Source organism: Oncorhynchus gorbuscha, linkage group LG04, assembly GCF_021184085.1.
Source record: "Oncorhynchus gorbuscha isolate QuinsamMale2020 ecotype Even-year linkage group LG04, OgorEven_v1.0, whole genome shotgun sequence".
Lineage (NCBI taxonomy): Eukaryota > Metazoa > Chordata > Actinopteri > Salmoniformes > Salmonidae > Oncorhynchus > Oncorhynchus gorbuscha.
The window spans coordinates 23,646,831-23,668,535 of record NC_060176.1 but is presented as its reverse complement, the minus strand read 5'-3'; the positions used below and the strand labels follow the sequence as shown (position 1 = coordinate 23,668,535).

The 21,705-nt window shown below is 42.7% G+C and overlaps 2 protein-coding genes across 4 annotated transcripts; one reads left to right on the top strand and one right to left on the bottom strand.

The window, feature by feature from the left end:
- The first annotated feature begins 1,737 nt into the window (after window positions 1-1,737).
- Window positions 1,738-3,852, top strand: LOC124033158 (histamine H3 receptor-like). The gene is made up of 3 exons (XM_046345116.1): window positions 1,738-2,142; window positions 2,347-2,513; window positions 2,705-3,852. The coding sequence occupies exons 1-3, from the start codon at window positions 1,815-1,817 to the stop codon at window positions 3,599-3,601; spliced, it is 1,392 nt and encodes a 463-aa protein (XP_046201072.1). The 5' UTR covers window positions 1,738-1,814; the 3' UTR covers window positions 3,602-3,852.
- Window positions 3,853-4,355: 503 nt separating this feature from the next.
- LOC124033866 (vacuolar protein sorting-associated protein 35) lies at window positions 4,356-21,683 on the bottom strand. Of its 3 annotated transcripts, none has more exons than XM_046346236.1 (17): window positions 21,485-21,683; window positions 20,225-20,323; window positions 19,888-19,984; window positions 19,613-19,736; window positions 19,235-19,417; window positions 18,567-18,786; window positions 17,898-17,981; window positions 17,641-17,750; window positions 17,427-17,523; window positions 17,065-17,213; window positions 13,227-13,434; window positions 8,355-8,510; window positions 8,126-8,248; window positions 7,022-7,201; window positions 6,606-6,845; window positions 6,084-6,227; window positions 4,356-5,497 (listed from the first exon to the last, which is right to left on the bottom strand). In XM_046346236.1, the coding sequence occupies exons 1-17, from the start codon at window positions 21,485-21,487 to the stop codon at window positions 5,318-5,320; spliced, it is 2,397 nt and encodes a 798-aa protein (XP_046202192.1). In that variant the 5' UTR covers window positions 21,488-21,683; the 3' UTR covers window positions 4,356-5,317. The 3 variants fall into 3 exon arrangements, with proteins under 3 accessions (XP_046202192.1, XP_046202194.1, XP_046202195.1); XM_046346238.1 differs by having other exon boundaries at window positions 20,225-20,311; XM_046346239.1 differs by having other exon boundaries at window positions 20,225-20,308.
- Between the last annotated feature and the right edge of the window lie 22 nt (window positions 21,684-21,705).

Genomic DNA, 21,705 nt, shown 5'->3' with positions numbered 1-21,705 from the left:
AAGCTAAATAACTTCTATGCTCGCTTTAAGGCAAGTAACACTGAAACATGCATGAGAGCATCAGCTGCTCCGGATGACTGTGTGATCACGCGATCTGCAGCCGATATAAGTAAGACCTTTAAACAGGTCAACATTCACAGGACTAGACGGATTACAAGGACATGTACTCTGAGCTTGTGCTGATTAACTGGCAAGTGTCTTCATTGACATTTTCAACCTCTCCCTGTCTGAGTCTGTAATACCAACATGTTTCAAGCAGACCACCATAGTCCCTGTTCCCAAGAACACTAAGGTAATCTGCCTAAATGACTACCGACCCGTAGCACTCAGGTCTGTAGCCATGAAATGCTTTGAAAGGCTGGTCATGGCTCACATCAACACCATTACCACAGAAACCCTGACCCACTCCAATTTGCATACTGTACCAACAGATCCACAGATGATGCAATCTCTACTGCACTCCACACTGCCCTTTCCCACCTGGACAAAAGGAACACCTATGTGAGAATGCCAGTCATTGACTACAGCTCAGTGTTCAACACCATAGTGCCCTCAAAGCTCATCACTAAGCTAAGGACCCTGGGACTAAACACCTCCCTCTGGAACTGGATCCTGGACTTCCTAACGGGCTGCCCCCAGGTGGTAAGGGTAGGTAACAACACATCCGCCATGCTGATCCTCAACACGGGGGCCCCTCAGGAGTGCGTACTCAGTCCCCTCCTGTACTCCCTGTTCAGTCATGACTGCACGGCCAGGCACGACTCCAACACCATTAAGTTTGCTGATGACATAACAGTGTTAGGCCTGATCACCAACAACGATGAGACAGCCTATAGGGAGAAGGTCAGAGACCTGACCATGTGGTGCAAGGACATCAACCTCTCCCTCAATGTGATCAAGACAAAGGAGAAGATTGTGCACTACAGGAAAAGTAGGACCGAGCACGCCCCAACTCTACCTACATATACATAATTACCTCAATTACCTTGACACGGTGCCCCTCGAACATTGATACATTGATTCTGTACTGGTCCCGACTGTATATAGCCCCGCTATTGTTATATACTGCTGCTCTTTAATTATTTGTTATTCTTATATCTTACTTTTTTAGGGATTTTCTTAAAACTGCTTTGTTGGTTAAGGGCTTGTAAGTAAACATTTCACAGTGCTACACCTGTTGTATTCCGCGCATGTGACAAATAAGATTTGATTTGATTTACCTTTATTAAGGTATCTGTGAGCAACAGATGCGTGTCTCTATTCCCAGTCATGTGAAATCCATAGAAGATTTCCTTATGAACTGTAACGGAGTAAAATCTTTGAAATTGTTGAATGTTGCGTTTATATTTTAGTTTAGTTTAGAATTAGTATTTGACACAACTTTGCAAAGCCAGCCACAATATTAATATTAATATATTACATTTTCATTTATTTTTACCTTGGAAATTCATTTTTTCTAACAGCAAATATTATGTTTAGAAAGAAATACAGAAAACCCATATGCCTTCAAATGTTGTGTATTCTAAGGAATTAACTATTCTAATTTTTATTTCACTCTCTTTATATAGTATCTGCTCAAACAGACATAAGAGATAGGAATCATATGTCCTGTTTTTTCAGTTCTCACAAGCACTGCAAAACAACCAATAAAAACGCAGCTCTCGTTTTATGTAGGCTGCAGCCTATAAAAACGGCATCTTCCTCTTCGTTTTCAGTCTTCACACGAGCCCCATGGAATGTCAGCTTTAACAACTTTAACATGCTATTGAAGTTGGCTGGTTAAGCTAATATAAAAATAAATAAAAGTAGGGACAATGCAACACGAATCTTTATTACTGGGTGCTGGAACTTCCATGGCGGTCACTTCGCATTGGAAATCGAATGAGATGCTCAACTGGTCTGTGGTTACCCAGGGAAACGCCACGGCGCTTGGTGATATGGAGATGCCTGGGAACCCACGTTCGCAATATGGACAATTCTCTCCGTCTACCTCCGTGTTCTTGGCCGTGCTCATGACGCTTCTTGTCTTCGCCACTGTGCTCGGCAACGCGCTTGTAATATTATCCTTTGCGGTGGAGAAAAGTTTGCGAACTCAAGGGAACTTTTTCTTTTTGAATTTGGCCATAGCCGATTTACTCGTCGGTGAGTGCGTAAATGTATTGTGTGAGCAAATGCATTGTGTGCCATTGTTGTAAAGGTATACATACTGTTGTGCATGATTCATAAGCTACTGCTACCCATACATATTTTCTCTCTGTACTGTTCTATCTTGCCAAAATATCTGAACGCGTTTCAAATGCGTGCTTAATAGTCGTGCGTAAAATGTGTGTTCCATCCCACCTGCAGGAGGCTTTTGTATTCCTGCGTATATCCCCTATGTCATTACCGGCGAGTGGAAACTCGGACGAGGTCTTTGCAAGATATGGCTGGTGGTGGACTATACTTTATGCACTGCATCAGTGTTCAACATCGTCCTGATCAGCTTCGACAGATTTATATCTGTCACACGAGCGGTGAGAAAACATTTACGCATGATTATCCTTTCCTGCAGCAGGTTTCATGTTCAACTGTCTGCGAGTGATATGGAAGTAATGAAATGTAAAGACATATCAAAATATCATAATTGAAAGGTTTTCTTTAGTGCACCAAGAACCTGTGTACAACCCATTTCAATAATGCCACCATTCCATTCTTTCTGTATCAGGTGAGCTACAGGTGTCAGAAAGGTGTGACCCGGGAGGCTGTTCTGAAGATGCTGAGTGTGTGGCTGGCTGCTTTCCTACTCTATGGGCCAGCGATCATTATCTGGGAATACATCGCTGGTAGTAGCGTGGTGCCCGACAAAGAGTGCCACGCAGAGTTCTACTTCAACTGGTATTTCTTGATGACGGCATCCACTGTTGAGTTTTTCACCCCCTTTGTTACTGTCATGTACTTCAACATCAGCATCTACATCAACATCAGGAGGCGGAACCAGGTGAGGGATGAGCAGCCCGTCGAGGGGCCTGGGGACTGTGAGATGGAGGCCCTCAAAGCTGGAGTTCAGCATGTATTCTTCGTCAGACCAGTGGAAGGTGAAGCCCAAAGGATCCCAGACAATGCTGCCAGGTTAGGAGGTATTCTATCTACTGCTAAAGTGTCAGCAGTAACTGGGAACAGCAACCATGAGACAAGTAAGGGCAGCACAATTCTGGACCTTCCTCCACTGCAAGTGGATGATGTGGTCCAGCATTCCAGGAGGACGCGGTTCCAGTCAGCGGAGCACTCGTTCAGTAAACAGCGCAGCCAATCTGAAGTAGCTGCCAGTCGTTTTCGTCTCTCAAAGGACAAGAAGGTTGCCAAGTCCCTGGCAGTGATTGTGTGTGTGTTTGGCCTGTGCTGGGCTCCCTACACACTGTTAATGATCATCCGTGCCGCGTGTCATGCCCAGTGTGTCCAGCACTACCTGTATGAAATCTCCTTCTGGTTACTGTGGGTCAACTCCTCCATCAACCCTGTCCTTTACCCACTGTGTCATACCAGCTTCAGAAAGGCTTTCAGAAAACTGCTTTGTACCACCAAGATTAAAATTCAGCCACAGTATATGGAACAAATGTATTAAGCATGACCAAATTGCACTGACAACTATGGCCTCGTTCTGACAGTTTTACATAATCCGTCGTCTCATGATGTTAGTGTAGGCGGACAGGTCGTACGAGTGTTGCACAACACTGGGTACAGACGGTCACCATGAATATCGTTTTGTATTTCTGTGTAGCACGTGCTTGTTTGCAGATCTTACAACGTGTATTAGTTACCTTTACAAATGTAATGTCTGTTTTACGTTGAACAATAAATACATGCAGCAGCTCATCTCCAATATGTTTATTAACCTGGCGTCCACCTTAGACTTCAGGCAACAGTGTTCAACACCTTTTTTTGCAGTATGTTAGCCTTTATATAGGCACCAAAATGCCACTAAATGACAAAGAAAAACATGTTCTCAGCTGTGATTGTTATTCCGTGGGCCATCAACGAGAGACTGTCTCCATTGAACAGTCACCTAGCAACGGATGAAGTAAAACGGAATAACAGCCGTAGTCAGGAGATAACAAATGAGGACCGATTAGCTAAGCATGAGTCACAACACAACCTTTACCATCCAAACTAAATAGTAGAAAACACCTAAAGTGTTTCTAAAAATATAACTTTCATAATAACCTTATCTTTCATGAATGGGTGACCATTTTGTAAACAAATGTCGATCCATTCACTAACGTGAATCTCCCTTTCAGTGCACCAACTCAGTATTAATTCAAAACCAGAGGCTAGTTACCTGCAGCATAACAGAAGACGGACACCAAGTTATAGGCATGTAGGGTTAATATCAATTTGTTTATTTGTGCAAACGACATGATATTTATTCTGTTTTTGCTGATTTACAAGTAGCTCATACAATAGATAGGGTTCAGAATCCAGAATACAACGAGATGAATAGAACCCAACCCCAGCAGAGATCTTTTAATCAATGTGGACATCTAAGAAATTAAGGTTAGCTGCCACTTTAGTAGCGCCAGTGACAAAGGGGTATCATACACATCAGTTCCTCCTACCACTCATTGAGATATCCAGAGCAGGTCTATGTAAAAGCATGCACCAACACACGCCGCTTAACTCTCTACAAATGGCTGTCAACCATAGAAGTAAGGCCGCAACCAGAAAAAATAAGCTCAAGCTAAATGAGTGAAGCAGTTGAGGAGAGAGCGAGAGGAGGGCAAAGGAAAATCTACAGCCGACTGCCCAGGTGTTAGTCCATGGAGGAGAAGGGGTTGTTGGGTCACAGCGTTAGGTCAATGGGATAACTCTCCCCCAGTACGACCTAGTAATGACGAGACATAAAAGCAGGCAATTTCTTTCTTTTGCATGACCATGAAATCATGATGACATACAGACAGAGGAGATGAGTAGGGTACAAAGTTTAAACATGAACTGCCACTGGCTAGATCTTCGCCTTCTGAGGGTGACGACGGACAACAGAAATGGTCAAATATGATGGAATGACAGCACACAGGAAGTGCAAGGCAACCCGCAGCCTGTACACCATGTATTCTCAAAAGCAACACCTTATGCTAAAAATGGTAACATGAAATAAAAGGGGATGATAGAAGGAAATAGAGAGAGGAGAAAAGGATAGAAAGAGAAAGAAATAGAGAGATGGAAGGCAGGTGTTGTTGGTGGGGTTGGCATTTTTCCCAATGGATGGAATACCCTGGTGTGAGTGTACATGTGTGTAAATATATATATATATATATATAGATATTTATAAGTGTAGCGAGCCCTACAGCACCAGGCCCTCATAAGCAGGCCCCTCGGCCTCCGGCGACTCTCTCTGCAGACGCAGGTGCTCCAGTGTGTTGTGGAAGTGTTTGTTGATCTGCTCAGTCTCCTCGCTGGCCTCCAGGTTTGGCAGGTCCTCTCGGATCTTCTGGATCAGCTGGTTCAGAACCTGGACCGTCACCTACAGGAGATCAAGACAGCTCATGATTTCAAATAAGAATTTCAAATAAGTTGAAATTAGTGAGAGAAAAAGTATGTATTACCTACTGTAGATATGCAGAAATATACTCAAGTTATAAGACAAAAGTTATATAATGATTTAGGGGGAAAAAAATGTCATCAGTGTCTCAAATTGTTCTGACTATGGAGCCCCTGTTCTCAGTCCCCGGAGGCCTAGTACCCTCTCTAGCTGTTAAGATAAACACCCTGTAAGACACCCCAACTGAGGCAGATGGGGTATCTGTCTGTGGAGAGTGGGTGGGTGAGCTGTAGCCTCCTGTCCTTCCCTCCTTGCTGCGCTGGTAAATAACCACCAAAGAGTGGGCGTCCCCTTGGTGTCCTAGCAAGTCCCAACACTGTTCCAATAAACTCAGAGAACACGGGAGATTGGATGGCGTCACTCCAGGCAGCTCAATGTGACCGTCTGCACTTGAAGTGCGTTGAAAAGACGTCAGGCTTTCATAATGCAAGCCTGGTTCTTAAAAAGCATGTCAGGAATGAGTGGTAGTATAGACGAGGAGGACAAAAGGGAAGAAATGTGCACATACCGCATCATTCTCTCTTTCGTAGAAACAGACATATCTGTTCAGGATCTCAATGAAGAGCTGCACTTGCAATGACGGGTCCATGCACTGGTTGGCGATTTTCAGGGCCTTCTTTAAGCACTCCATCACCCTTTTCCCGTCAAGAATCTGAGGACAAAGACGGTGGTGTAAAACTCTTTTACCACGCATTCACACACACACACACGCCACCTGTGATGAAGAGGAAGTTGAAACTCTTAATATATAGAACAAAGAGAACCTCTTACTGCATTTCCCACGCTTCAATACTCTGATTATGTGTCATTATGCGCAAGGAACCTTACAATTACCACCCTGCTTGTCATATGGGGATTTCTTTTTTACATCTCATCAGAGCAGAAGACAAAGCAAGGCAATCAATCTCAATACTTGGTTACTAGACTGTTACTGCATGTCTGTTACTATGGTGACACCATCATCTTTAGAAAGGCACTGTATTTTACACAACAATTATATATTTATCCTCCTTGTGATCACAACCCCCACCTCCTCTCCATTCTTTTCAGTGTTGCGTCCGGACCAGAAGAGGTGTGCACAGATGCTGACGGCACGACACTGGTCTGGCTTCTTGAGCAGTTTGGAGGCAGCGAGCGCACACTGTGTCCTCAGAGGCTCGTGGTTCTCCTCGCTGAAGCATTTTGTTCTCTCAAACGTGCCGATGATCAGCGTGATAGCTGCTAGTTGAGCCTTGGAGTCGCTGATCTCATCCTCATACAGGGAGAAGGCCTGGGGGGGGGGCAGTCGTATGTTATGATTCACAGAGAAAACAGATATAGAAAAAATCCTGACTGTGGACTCAGTGGATCAATGCTGCCAACACAGGGCACAAGTAAACCTAAGGCGAAGAGGGGCAGTGACCTCCTTCCTCCAATATTTAACACTCAACATTTTGTCCCTTGTACCTGTGACATAAACTCGTAGGCCACAGTCTCGTGGTTCTCAAAGCCAATCTCTCCTGCGGCCAGCGCCCCCTGTAGGAAGAGTCTGAGGGGCAGCTCAGCCAGCTCAGCCTTGATCAGAGCACTGATGGTTTGGTGGGCAAACGAGAAGATCTTCTGGCACTTCTTCTCCCATTTATCATCCTGTGGGACGTGTTCAACAAAGAGGAAACAGTTCAAATCCACCTTCCTGTTTATCATAAATCATCCTGTTCATAACTTCGTTTAAAAAAAACTATGTATACTGAACAAAAATATAAATGCAACAATTACAAAGATTTTACTGAGTTACAGTTCATAGAAGGAAATCAGTCAACTTAAATAAATAAATGATGCCCTAATCGATGGATTTCACATGACTGGGCAGGGGGCACATCCATTGTTAGGCCTGGGAGGGCATAGGCCCACCCACTTGGGAGCCAGGTCCACCCACTGGGGAGCCAGGCCCAGCCAATCAGAATGAGTTTTTCCCCACAAAAAGGCTTTATTACAGACAGAAATACTCCTCAGCATCTCCCCTCCCTGACGATCCCACAGGTGAAAAAGCAAGGTGTGGAGGTCCTGGGCTGGCATGGTAACACGTGGTCTGCGGTTGTGAAGCCGGTTGGATGTACTGCCAAATTCTCGAAAACAACGTTGGAGGCATCTTATAGTAGAGACATTAACATTCAATTATCTGGCAACAGCTCTGTTGGACATTCCTGCAGTCAGCATGCCAATTGCACACTCCCTCTAAACATCTATGGCATTGTGTGACAAAACTGCACATTTTAGAGTGACCTTTCATTTCCCCCAGCACAAGGTGCTCCTGTGTAATGCTCATGCTGTTTAATCAACTTCTTTACATCTCACACCTGTCAGGTGGATGGATTATTTTGGCAAAGGAGAAATGCTCACTAACAGGGACGTAAACAAATTTGTGCACAACACTTGAGAGACTTGTACACTTGTGTGTATGGAACATTTCTGGGATCTTCCATTTCAGCTCATGAAAAATGGGACCAACACTTTACACGTTGGGTTTATATTTTTGTTCAGAACAGTTAGGGTAAGGGTTACGTGACGTACTGATGAAGAGTTCTCTTTGTAGCGGAAGGCCAGCTGATAGGCAGCAAACACCAGCGGTGGAAGAGTGTAGCGAATCCTCTGGTTCCCCCCAGCACCAAAGTGCTTCCTGGCTGTATTCAGGATCTGAAGAACATGACGGAGCCCTCCATTAACATATGCCATGAAACACATCTCCTGAAAACACATTGATACTGTGACGGAATTCAACTGTATGGGAAGCAAAGCTTACCAGATACTGTTGGTCGGGGTCATCGGAAAGCAGCAGATGAATGAAGCGACCCACAAGGCTCTGCTCCTCGGCAAAGTCCTCTGGGTCTGGGTCCTCAGCGGGCTGGTCTGGCTGGTCCTGGATCAGTGTCGACACCAGGGACAGGATGGCATCCACCTGGAGGGAGAGAGAAAGCAGTGCTTCAGCAGTGAGATATTTACAGTGCTTTCAGAAAGTATTCACACGCCTGGACTTTTTCCACATATTGTTGTTACAGACTGAAATAAAAATGGATCAAATTGAGATTGTGTGGTATTGTGTGTAGGCCAGTGACACAATGTAAAAAGGGTACTTTTGTCTTTAAATAAAAATAATAAAAAATGAAAAGTATTCAACTCATTTGTTATGTCAAGACTGAATTAGTACAGGAGGAAAACTGTGCTTAACAAGTGACATAAGTTCCATGGACTTTTTTTTTTAAAGCAGACACTGTATATCCTTTTGAGCATAGTGAAGTTATCAATTATATTTAGATTGGGTGTATTGATACACTCAGTCGCTACACGGATACAGGCATCCTTCCTAACTCAGTTGCCGGAAAGGAAGGAAACCGCTCAGGGATTTCACAATGAGACCAATGGTGACCTTAAAACAGTTACAGTTTAATGGCTGTGATAAGAGAAAGCTGAGAATGGATCAACAACATTGTAGTTACTCCAGAATACTAACCTAACTGACAGAGTGAAAAGAAGGAAGCCTGTACAGAATACAAATATTCCAAAACATGCATCCTGTTTGTAATAAGGCACTAAAGTATAATCCTGCTAAAAATGTGGCAAAGAAATGCACTTTTGGTCCTGAATATAAAGCGTTGTGTTTGGGGGCAAATCCAACACAACACATTACTGAGTACCTCTCTTCACATGTTCAAGCATGGTGGAAGCTGCATCATGTTATGGGTATGCTTGTCATCAGGAAGGAATAGGAAGTTTTTTAGGACAAAAATAAACAATAGAGCCAAGCACAGGCAAATCCTAGAGGAAAATCTGTTTGTCTGCTTTTCAACAGACACTGGAAGAAAAATTCACCTTTAAGCAGGAAAATAACGGAAAATACATGGCCAAATCTACACTGGAGTTGCTTACCAAGAAGACATTTAATGTTCCCGAGTAGCCTAGTTACAGTTTTGCCAAATTGGCTTGAAACTCTATGGCAAGACTTGAAAATGACTGTCTAGCAATGATCAACAACCAACATGACAGAGCTTGAAGAATTATAAAATGGGCAAATATTGTTCAATCCAGGTATGCAAAGCTCTTAGATACTTACCCAAAAGCACTCACAGCTGTAATCGCTGCCAGAGGTGATTGAATACTTATCTAATAAAGAAATGTGTACTTTTTAAAATTTTATATACATTTCAAAATCATAGAATTTTACAAATTATATTACAGAGTATTGTATGGATTGTTGACAAAAAAAGGACCATTAAATAAATTAAAAATCCCACTTTGTAACATACCAAAATGTGTAAAAAGGAGTGTAAATACTTTCTGAAAGCACTGTATCATCAACAAGTTCTTGAGCAGACTGGAAAGAGCTATTAGTGGCAAAAAAAAAAAAAAACATTCGACAGACTGCAAGTATATTGTAATGGAGTTGAAGTTATATCGTGGCCAAAAAGGTATGGGTGAAGATAGTTATAAGTCAGGGGGAAAGGCTTTTAAAAAGGCCTCTTATGGCATTACTGGGAAATCAATGATCTCCTGGAGTCCCACTAAGAGCGCTCTTAGAAAAGGCTGGTGCTCTGAATCATTGTTCACATTGACCTTTTCCAAATTGAAAAGTTAGAAAAGGTTATTATGACTTTAACAGCCAACATCTTGAAGAAGAGAATTGATGAAAATAAGTAGCCAGACTGCATGGAAGTATACAATACAAAGAGCCTTTTGTTCATGCTTACCTAAAAAAAGTAAGGTGAAAAGAGGCCAACAACAAGAAAACACTTATGAGAAAGAACACAGCTCAATGTGCAAAAATATAAGTACGTGTGTGTGTACAATACCCGTCAAAAGTTTGGACACACCTACTCATTCAAGGGTTTTTCTTTATTTGTACTATTTCCTACATTGTAGAATAATAGTGAAGACATCAAAACTATGAAATAACACATATGGAATCATGTAGCGACAAAGAAAGTGTTAAACAAATAAAAAATATATTTAGATGAGATCCTTCAAAGTAGCCACCCTTTGTCTTGATGACAGCTTTGCACACTCTTGGCACTCAACCAGCTTCATGAGGTTCTTACTTGGATTGCATTTCAATTAACAGGTGTGCCTTGTTAAACGTTAATTTGTGGAATTTCTTTCCTTCTTAATGCATTTGAGCCAATCAGTAGTGTTGTGACAAGGTATGGGTGGTATACAGCAGATAGCCCGATTTGGTAAAAGACCAAGTCCATATTATGGCAAAAACAGCTCAAATCAGCAAAGAGAAATTACAGTCCATCATTACTTTAAGATGTGAAGGTCAGTCAATCTGAAAATTTGCAGCCCAAATAAATGATTCACAGGGTTCAAGTAACAGACATCTCAACATCAACCGTTCAGAGGAGACTGCGTGAAACAGGCCTCATGGTCGAACTGCTGAGTGCTAAGAAGAAGAGACTTACACTTGGGCCAAGAAACACAAGTAATGGATATTAGACAGGTGGAAATCTGTCTTTGGTCTGATGAGTCCAAATTTGAGATTTTTGGTTCCAACCGCCATGTTTTTGTGAGACGCAGAGTAGGTGAACGGATGATCTTTGCATGTGTGGCTCTCACCATGAAGCATGGAGGTGGTGGTGTGATGCTGCTTTGCTGGTCATACTGTCAAGTGATTTATTTAGAATTCAAGGCACACTTCACCAGCATGGCTACCACAGAATTCTGCAGTGATACGCCATCCCATCTGGTTTGCACTTATTTTTATTTTTTTATTTCACCTTTATTTAACCAGGTAGGCTAGTTGAGAACAAGTTCTCATTTGCAACTGCGACCTGGCCAAGATAAAAGCATAGCAGTGTGAACAGACAACACAGAGTTACACATGGAATAAACAATTAACAAGTCAATAACACAGTAGAAAAAAAAAATGGGCAGTCTATATACAATGTGTGCAAAAGGCATGAGGAGGTAGGCGAATAATACAGTTTTGCAGATTAACACTGGAGTGATAAATGATCAGGTCATGTACAGGTAGAGATATTGGTGTGCAAAAGAGCAGAAAAATAAATAAATAAAAACAGTATAAAAAACAGTATGGGAATGAGGTAGGTGAAAATGGGTGGGCTATTTTCCTATAGACTATGTACAGCTGCAGCGATCGGTTAGCTGCTCGGATAGCTGATGTTTGAAGTTGGTGAGGGAGATAAAAGTCTCCAACTTCAGCGATTTTTGCAATTCGTTCCAGTCACAGGCAGCAGAGTACTGGAACGAAAGGCGGCCAAATGATGTGTTGGCTTTAGGGATGATCAGTGAGATACACCTGCTGGAGCGCGTGCTACGGATGGGTGTTGCCATCGTGACCAGTGAACTGAGATAAGGCGGAGCTTTACCTAGCATGGACTTGTAGATGACCTGGAGCCAGTGGGTCTGGCGACGAATATGTAGTGAGGGCCAGCCGACTAGAGCATACAAGTCGCAGTGGTGGGTGGTATAAGGTGCTTTAGTGACAAAACAGATGGCACTGTGATAGACTGCATCCAGTTTGCTGAGTAGAGTGTTGGAAGCCATTTTGTAGATGACATCGCCGAAGTCGAGGATCGGTAGGATAGTCAGTTTAACTAGGGTAAGCTTGGCAGCGTGAGTGAAGGAGGCTTTGTTGCGGAATAGAAAGCCGACTCTTGATTTGATTTTCGATTGGAGATGTTTGATGTGGGTCTGGAAGGAGAGTTTGCAGTCTAGCCAGACACCTAGGTACTTATAGATGTCCACATATTCAAGGTCGGAACCATCCAGGGTGGTGATGCTAGTCGGGCATGCGGGTGCAGGCAGCGATCGGTTGAAAAGCATGCATTTGGTTTTACTCGCATTTAAGAGCAGTTGGAGGCCACGGAAGGAGTGCTGTATGGCATTGAAGCTCGTTTGGAGGTTAGATAGCACAGTGTCCAATGACGGGCTGAAAGTATATAGAATGGTGTCGTCTGCGTAGAGGTGGATCAGGGAATCGCCCGCAGCAAGAGCAACATCATTGATATACACAGAGAAAAGAGTCGGCCCGAGAATTGAACCCTGTGGCACCCCCATAGAGACTGCCAGAGGACCGGACAGCATGCCCTCCGATTTGACACACTGAACTCTGTCTGCAAAGTGGGACCATCATTTGTTTTTCAACAGGACAATGACCCAACACACACCTCCAGGTGGTGTATGGACTATTTGATCAAGAAGGAGAGTGATGGGGTGCCGCATCAGATGACCCGTCCTCCACAATCACCTGACCTCAACCCAATTAAGATGGTTTGGGATGAGTTGGACTGCAGAGAGAAGGAAAAGCAGCCATCAAGTGCTCAGCATAAGTGGGAACTCCTTGTTGGACTGCTGGAAAAACATTCCTCATGAAGCTGGTTGAGAGAATGCCAAGATTGTGCAAAGCTGTCATCAAGGCAAAGGGTGACAACTTTGAAGAATCTCAAATAAAAAAATATATTTTGATTTGTTTTACACTTTTTTCATTACTACATGTGTTATTTCATAGTTGATGTCTTGATTATTCTACAATGTACAAAAATAGTAAAAAGTAAAGAAAAACCCTGGAATGAGTAGGTGTGTCCAAACGTTTGACTGGTACTGTATGTGTGCGTTGGCGTGTGTGTGTGTGTGTGTGTCGGTGTGTGTGTGTACTGACCTGCTCCTGGGATATAATGGTGGTGTTGTAGTCCAGAGTGTTGCTCAGAACATAACAGCTCATGCTTTTGCGGGACTCATAATCAAAGTACTCGAAGAGTGGTGGGAAATGCTTGAGTTGCAGAACGGTCAGAATGTTGTTGTAGGTGTCCACTGGGATCTTCAGCAGCCTAGTCAACTCTTTCGAGACCGCGCTACTGGTTGCAATGCTTCGAAAGGGGGGGAGACAATGGCGTTGAGAATGAAAATACTGAAGAAGTAGCTATAGCAGTTTCCTTTGTCAGCTATTTATGAAAATTGGGAAATATAATAACTTCCAAACATCACATGGCTGATATATATATATATATATATATAATATATATATATATATATATATATATATATATATTGTCTAAAGAAAAAAGGGAATTACATTAAGAAATAACATACAACTTCTTACAGAGATTTGAGATCATAGATGGGGATGATAAACTTTATTTCTTTTTAAAAATTCATTACTGTTTGATGGGAAAATGTACTCTGCAACTGACTTTCTTTTGAGATTTGTAAAACCTTTCAGTCTCAAGTATGGCTGAACAAAGCACTGTAGCCTACTCTAGCACTTTGCTGAAGAATTAGGTTTTACTACCATTTTTCTACTAGCGGTTGTTTGTTCAGCAAGCTCTTAATGCAAGATCGGTGGCAGGTATATAAATATTTATTTTCTTACCTGTTTCGCATGTTATTTTGGCATTAATACATATATATATAATTGAGTTAATAAAAGAACATACAAACATGGTCCTGTTTTGTTTTCTTGAGTGAGGCAGCTCCAAAATGCAGGTGTTTCAGCTTAGCTCAGTGCTTTCTGTGGTGGTGGGGCAAGCCAGCAGAAAATAGGAGCATTGCGCCGTGATTGGCTCTGTGTTCTGTCACTCACGGGGACACTACATAAGTCCTTAGTAAGGGTAGACATCCAAGATTTCAGACCTTTGGGTCCTGCCGTAGAGTTATATTACAAGTGCCCTTCCAAGAAGGCTCAAGGTCATCGGCCACAAATAAAATGACGTCAATGACGTTATACGCACTGTAGCCTTGATTGGACTGATCATGTCAACATCTTACTTCAGTCTTTGCTAGCAGTCATTATGAATCAAGTTGACAATCTACTGGCAAATCATTTTTTATCCTTGTCATATGAAGATAAATAATTCAGATACATTTCATCTATAATTTATCAGTGCTCGGCCATAAAGATTACAGAAGTTGGAAATTGCAAATTCAACAATGAGTGGTTTGTAAGGAATCAGTGGCTAACTGCAAGCATTGCAAAGCAACCACTAGCCTGATATTCAATGGCGTGGCTGTGTGTTTATTTTCCCCTGGTTCGCACCATAAATCCAGAGAATTCCAGACTTTGATGACAAAAAAAAAAAAAATATATATATATATATATATATATTCACCAACGCCATATTGTAAACACAGTTTGTGGCCAGTGTTTGCAAACCTTTTTGTACAGATTTGACAGTGCTACTGATAGTAGTGGTGGCACTTCGCTTGCACGTGCAAATTCAGCACAAACATTCTATAATAGAATTGTGTTATTTGACATGTCAAATTAAAATCTTATTTAACGCGTCAAATAGTGTTATATGGGGCCGCCCAAGTGGTGCAGTGGTCTACAGTACTGTATTGCAGTGCAGCTGTGCCATTAGAAATCCTGGTTCGAGTCCAGGCTCTGTCGCAGACGGCCGCGACCTGGAGACTCATGGGGTGGCGCACAATTGGTCCAGCGTCGTCCAGGTTAGGGGAGGGTTTGGCCGGCAGGGATGTTCATGTCTCATCGTGCTCTAGCAACTCCTGTGGCGGGTTGGGCGCATGCACGCTGACACGATTGCCAGGTGTGCTGGCTTCCGGGTTAAGTGGGCATTGTGTCAAGAAGCAGTACGGCTTGGGGTTGGGTTGTGTTTGGAGGACGCACAGCTCTCGACCTTCGCCTCTCCAGAGTCCGTACGGGAGTTGCAGTAATGAGACAAGACTGTAACTACCAATTGAATACCACGAAATTGGGGAGAAAAAAGGGGCAATTTTTTTATACAAAATTTAAAAAGGTGTGACAATTATTTTTTCCAGATTTGATTTCTTTCATCACATTCCAAGTGGGTCAGAAGTTTACATACAGTCAATTAGTATTTGGTAGCATTGCCTTTAAATTGTTTAACTTGAGTAAAGCGTTTCGGGTAGCCTTCCACAAGCTTTCCACAAAAAGTTGGGTGTAACTGAGTCAGGTATGTAGGCCTCCTTGCACGCACACGCTTTTTCAGTTCTGCCCACACATTTTCTATAGGACTAAGGTCAGGGCTTTGTGACGGCAACACCAATATCTTGACTTTGTTGTCCTCAAACCATTTTGTTACCATTTTGGAAGGATGCGTAGGGTCATTATCTATTTGGAAGACCCTATAGTGGCCAAGCTTTCACTTCTGACTGATTCCTTGAGATGTTGCTTCAATACGTCCACATAATTCTCCCTCCTCATGATGCCATCTATTTTGTGAAGTGCACCAGTCCATCCTGCAGCAAAGCACCCCCACAACATGATGCTGCCACCCTTGTGTTTCACGGTTGGGATGGTGTTCTTCGGCTTGCAGGCCTCCCCCTTTTCCCTCCAAACATAACGATGGACATTATGGCCAAACAGTTCTATTTTTGTTTCATCAGACCAGAGGACATTTCTCCAAAAGGTACAATCTTTGTCCCCATGTGCAGTTGCAAACCATAGTGTGGCTTTATTATGGCAGTTTTGGAGCAGTGGCTCCTTCCTTGCTTTACTGTGGATATAGATACTTGTGTACCTGTTCACTCCAACATCTTCACAAAGTCATTTGCTGTTGTTCTGTGATTGGTGCGAAAAGTGCAAGTCAAAGTACATTCAACTCTAGGAGACAGAACGCGTCTCCTTCCTGAGCGGTATGACGGCTGCGTGGTCCCATGGTGTTCATACGTGCGTGCTATTGTTTGTACAGATGAACGTGGTACCTTCAGGTGTTTGGAAATTGCTCGCAAGGATGAGCCAGACTACTGGAGGTCTACAATTATCTTTCGGAGGTCTTGGCTGATTTTTTAAAATGTTCCCATGATTGTCAAGCAAAGAGGCACTGAGTTTGAAGGTAGGCCTTGAAATACATCCACACAGGTACACCTCCAATTGACTGAAATGATGTCAATTAGCCTATCAGAAGCTTCTAAAGTCATGACACCATTTTCTGGAATTTTCCAAGCTGATTAAAGGCACAGTCAAATTAGTGTATGTAAAATTCTGACCCACTGGAATTGCGATACAGTGAATTATAAGTGAAATAATCTGTCTTTAAACAATTGTTGGAAAAATTACTTGTGTCATGCACAAAGTAGATGTCCCAACCGACTTGCCAAAACTAGTCTGTTAACGAGAAATTTGTGGGGTGGTTGAAAAACGAGTTTCAATGACTCAAAGTTCAAGTAAACTTCCGATTTTAACTGTAGCTACACATCAGTCAGAGCCCTGTCTGCAGAATGCCCATTCATGAATACTCAGTGGAAAAGTGCAACTAACTTACAAAATGAGTCTGAGGAAGAGCTGACATTACAATAAGAAGTATTTTAGATCTGCGTTTATAAAACGCAGCAAGATATTTCTTATGTCTTTTATAATTTTGTCTGTGTTACGCAACCCCTGCTAATGTCATTTCATTTTAATTTCCATTAATGTATATCTTTGGCCCGATTAATTCCTCTACCAAACAAAGGAGAAGCAGAACTATCCAGATGATCAACTATGTAACACTGAGACAGGGACATGGTAGTGCTCTTACTGCTCCAGGTTGAGCTTATTGAAGATCTCCACTGTGCTCTCCAACACCTTGTCCACATAGTCCACCCGGTCAGGGTAGCACTTCATTGCCAGGTTGATGAGGGACACCTGTAGTGAGACCACATCCTCCGAAGGCATGTCCTGGCGGGACTGGAGGGAAAACATGAAATACAAAATATGTAATAACATATACTCAGTTGAATTACTTAAACATCCATCAAGGTCATGAGATTGAGTCAATGAGAGGAAAACTAGATCTCGATTTTGTGCCTGAATTTGTATTTTGAGCGAGAGATATTGATATCTGCAGGGGAGAAAGAAAAATAAGAAAATAAAAGAAGAAAGCCTTTCTCCATCACTTACCTGTATAACTGTGGCTACTTGTTGGGAGAAAATATCAAACAGTTTGATTTCAGCAGGGATTCCAGGTCCATCTTCTCGGTGAGCAAACAAAGCCAGTCTAACACAGAGAAGATAAATCACGTCAGTGTGTTTCAATACAATACCAGGGAAAATTGCAATCCTGTGTGTTGTGTACTGATTGAACTGAAATCATATGTAGCCGAGTTTACATCACCTGTCAATGAGAGCGATGATGATGTTTTTGACATTGACGTGCTGATGCAGGTCGGCACAGGAACGAAGGAATAGGTTCAGTGTCTGAAGGTGGAACTCATCAGGGAAAACCTGTTATAGAAGAGGAGAGCCAGGCCATAGACAGCAGGGCAGGGTGACTCCATTTGACCAGTCTATGTGATGAATCAGTAATAGTTCATGCGTATGCATTTCCTACTACAGACCTTGACGCAATGACAAACTGGAAACGCTATTTACCTGAATGATGCACTCCATGAGATATTCTTGAGCCAGGGAATCTCTGCAGTTTACCACCTGTTCTAGGACACCGGACAGCACAATCTGGGGAGAGAAATAACCCAAATACAATGTAACACAATGGGCATCCTCTCTAGATATAAGGGACTTAAGTATTTGTTTATTTTCTGCACGTTGTAATACATATTCAATGTAATATTTTATCCAATGCTGCTTCCCTCTTTGCCAATCATAATTTATAAAGGTAAAGTAGATATAATAGCAGAAATAAAACATCAAGAGGTGCTCAGGGTTAAGAACCTCTCTCGGAGCTTGACAAGGATCATCTTCCCTCGTCTCCACGCCCTCAGATAGACAAACGACAAAGGCTAAACCCTACATAATTCTATAGGTGCTCTGTATTCTAGAACAGTACATGATGTGTTCCTATGCTCCCCTGCATGGCAGGATTCTCTCAATTCAAGTACATTAATTAATTTGCAAGCCAATATCTGAAAAGTGGCACAAAAAAAGCATACTGATTCATATTAACTACAGTCTTCAAGTCAGTTTCAGATGAATCACACATTAGCATTCAGATTTAATGTCAAGTGTTCCATTTTACTTCTAGTACATGCAAATATGCAGCTCTAGACATTGATACATATATAGGCAGACGTAAACACAAACCTGTTTATACTTTTCCACGTTGACCCCCTCCAGCTGGCTGAGTCGAACCAGGTTGGTCCCGACCAGGATGCGCAGCTCTTGCCTCTCCTTCTCCCTCTTCTCCCTGTCTCGGCTGTGGCCCTGGTGCTGCATGCGCACCCACAGCTTATTCATCTCAGCAAAATTCAGCAACACAAAGTCAATGGAGTCGTTAATGTCTCCCGTCATCGCATCCTCCCCCCTGGAAAGACAGAGACAAGGACCAAAAGTTCTGCCTCGTTAACTGGAGCATGATATATCAAGAGGAAGTAAATAAGCCTTTTCATTAAATCAATAACTCTAAGGTCACATTTAAACCTTCTGGGATGATTGCTAAACAACGAGCTCAAATCTCTTTCAATCAGAGGACGGACACAACGTAATGAGAAGGTCTGATAAATACACTGTGAGGCCTGGATTGCGAGTGGGAATCGGCCGATGAGAATGAGTGAGGGGCAGCTCAGGAGGGGAGCCCCGTGAGGAGAAAATCTGAATTGCGTACTCTTTTTCCTCACCTCCTTCTCAAAAACCATTGGATGAGAAAACCAAAGGTTCCTCCCCTCTGACCTTCTCCTCCAAAGGGTTTCATGAAGGTGGCAAGGCAAGAGGATGCAAGGAATATGCAATTGAGACTCTCCCTTTGTTCTTACTCTAACTGCTCCCCATCGTCAGGCAAGATGTTGCGGGTGCACTGCAGCAGGTAGTTTCTGAGGAACAGGCCTCTCAGCGGGTGCTGCACCCCACGACACATCTCCACCAGGTCCTTCAGGATGTCCTTGCGCGACTGAGGGAAGGAGCGAACATACACCACCCCCACAGTGATCAGCAGGTAACTGGAAGAGAGGAGGGGAGGGGGGTCATTACTTGTTCTGTTTCCTATTCCTCTAGGGACAAGCTCCTTCATCTGATTCGCACTGCCTAAAGGAGGGCATTGTTGTCACATGTACAAGTAGGCTAGTCCAAGAGAACATGTGCAGCTTACACTTATTCACTATCTGAAATGATCATAAGAATGCTTGAGTACTCACAGTCTGGGGATGATGTTCCCTGCATATTGAACCAGCTCATAGAGGTCAGCCACCTTCCTGCCCTTGGCAAACTCATCTGTCAGGTACACCTCCAGGTAGTGGAGCTCGTCAGAGATGGCCATGTCTGCACTCAGAATTAGGGACTCATAGCACAATTGTAAACAACAACAAACATAGACTTGCCTAGAACAGTCAAATGATCTTGAGAATGAGGAGTGCATTTTTGTTTCTATGTCTAGACCAGAGATCCATAGGTTGCAGCAGGTAAAGGATACAGAGTTCGTAGTAGCTCTTTGGCGATAACATGGAGGTCCTGAGTTCGCCCAGCATGTTAGATGCATGTTTCAATGCATCCATCAGCTTGTTCTTGTCCTACAGATGGAAGTGTCAATAAAACAAGTCAAGTAACAAGTCAATGAGTATACAGTACAGTTCGTTTAATATCTGATACACTGCTCCAAAATATGCTGTAATGTAACTTGCAGCTTGGAAACACTGTCTCTCTCATACACTGATGAGGGTCAGAGAACACGATACATATTTGCTATATTGTTAACAGAAAAGAGAAGGAAATCAAACGGACCCACAAAGGAGGAAATAGGTCGATCTTACCAGGCAACGCTTCATCTGAAATGACTGGACCTTGACAGCCTGCACAGCTTCATCAAGTAGCTTTTCCTGCTCATCCTGGGGTGACTGCTGTGTGGTAGGCTGAAAGACAGCACACAGAAGCTCAGAGGAATGCCATGCATGTTACTCTGACATACTCCATCCACCATTACAGCTATAGTGGTTTACAGTTACAGGGAGCCGAGACATGACATTGATGCTCAGTAAACTGGCTATGCCCACAGGAAAATAATTCAATGATTGGTGGTACTGTACTGGCCAACATAAACATCGAGTTAGCTAATTCATAGTTATTCTAATGTCAGCCCTCTGGATGGCCTAAGATTAGAGGGTGGGTGTAATTTGTGGAACGTTCCAACAGGAATCTGTTCCAAAAACTTTGGAAAGTACATGGTTTGCAAACAAACAAACGCATACAAAGTAGCATGATCAGTTCACCTAGCTAATTAGCTGCGAAAAACGTCATTAAATAGCCCACTCCCTACAACGTTGTATGCTTTGTTTGTTGGCAACCTTGTTATGACGTTCTTGGAACAGATTCCTGTTGGAACGTTCCACAAATTATACCTACCCAGTCACCAGACTATCATCAAATGGTTCGCTACTGATTCGTATGCACTGTGTTCACACGAACCATGTTCATTTCTAGCATCACCAGAATGAATGATCAATGACTGACATCTGTTGGCTAACCTTTGTTATTGAACTAGATAGCTAACGTCAGTTGTGGTGGCCAGGTTTGTATATTTGGACCTCTCTGTAACGGATAACCAATCGAGTTTAGCTAGTTAGTTACATATGCTAACTTAAATCGATATTCTCATTGATCTGTACTAGCTACGTTAGTTAGCTAACTGGCTAACGCGTCTAGACATTTCATGAAAATACTAGCTAACAAACTGCACTCCTTTGACTTGGTGAAGTTCGTGTCTTAAAAGTAAGAGATGAAACTAATCGACCATAAGAGATGCTAGACATCAATGAATCGGGTCGATTCTTCAAAAAATGAAATATGTTGACAGTTAGTCTACAGCCTTGGCCAGCTACTAGCTAGCATGTAGCCATCTGGCTTTTAACTAGGCCGTAGCTAACTAGCACCACCCACAATTTGAGTCTGTTTTCGAGTCTCAGCCATACAGCAATAACAAAAAAACAATACTGAAAAGTAATGACTCACATAGGAGGATTGGATGGATAATAATCACAAGTATAAAGTGTAGCTATTTGTGCCTTTTCACTTACCATGATTATCAAGTTTGTATCAGCAAACTGGTAGCTAACCCTGAAATCGTCTCCCAGTCATGTGACTGCTACCAATCCACCAGCTACCCGGTTTCCACAAGTTACCACAGCCACAAAGTCAAAATAGACTATGTCGTAAAAATGTATGAAAACAACTTTTTGCTTTTATGCCTTAATTTAAGGATAGGATTAGGCATAGACTGTGGTTGAGGTTAGGATTA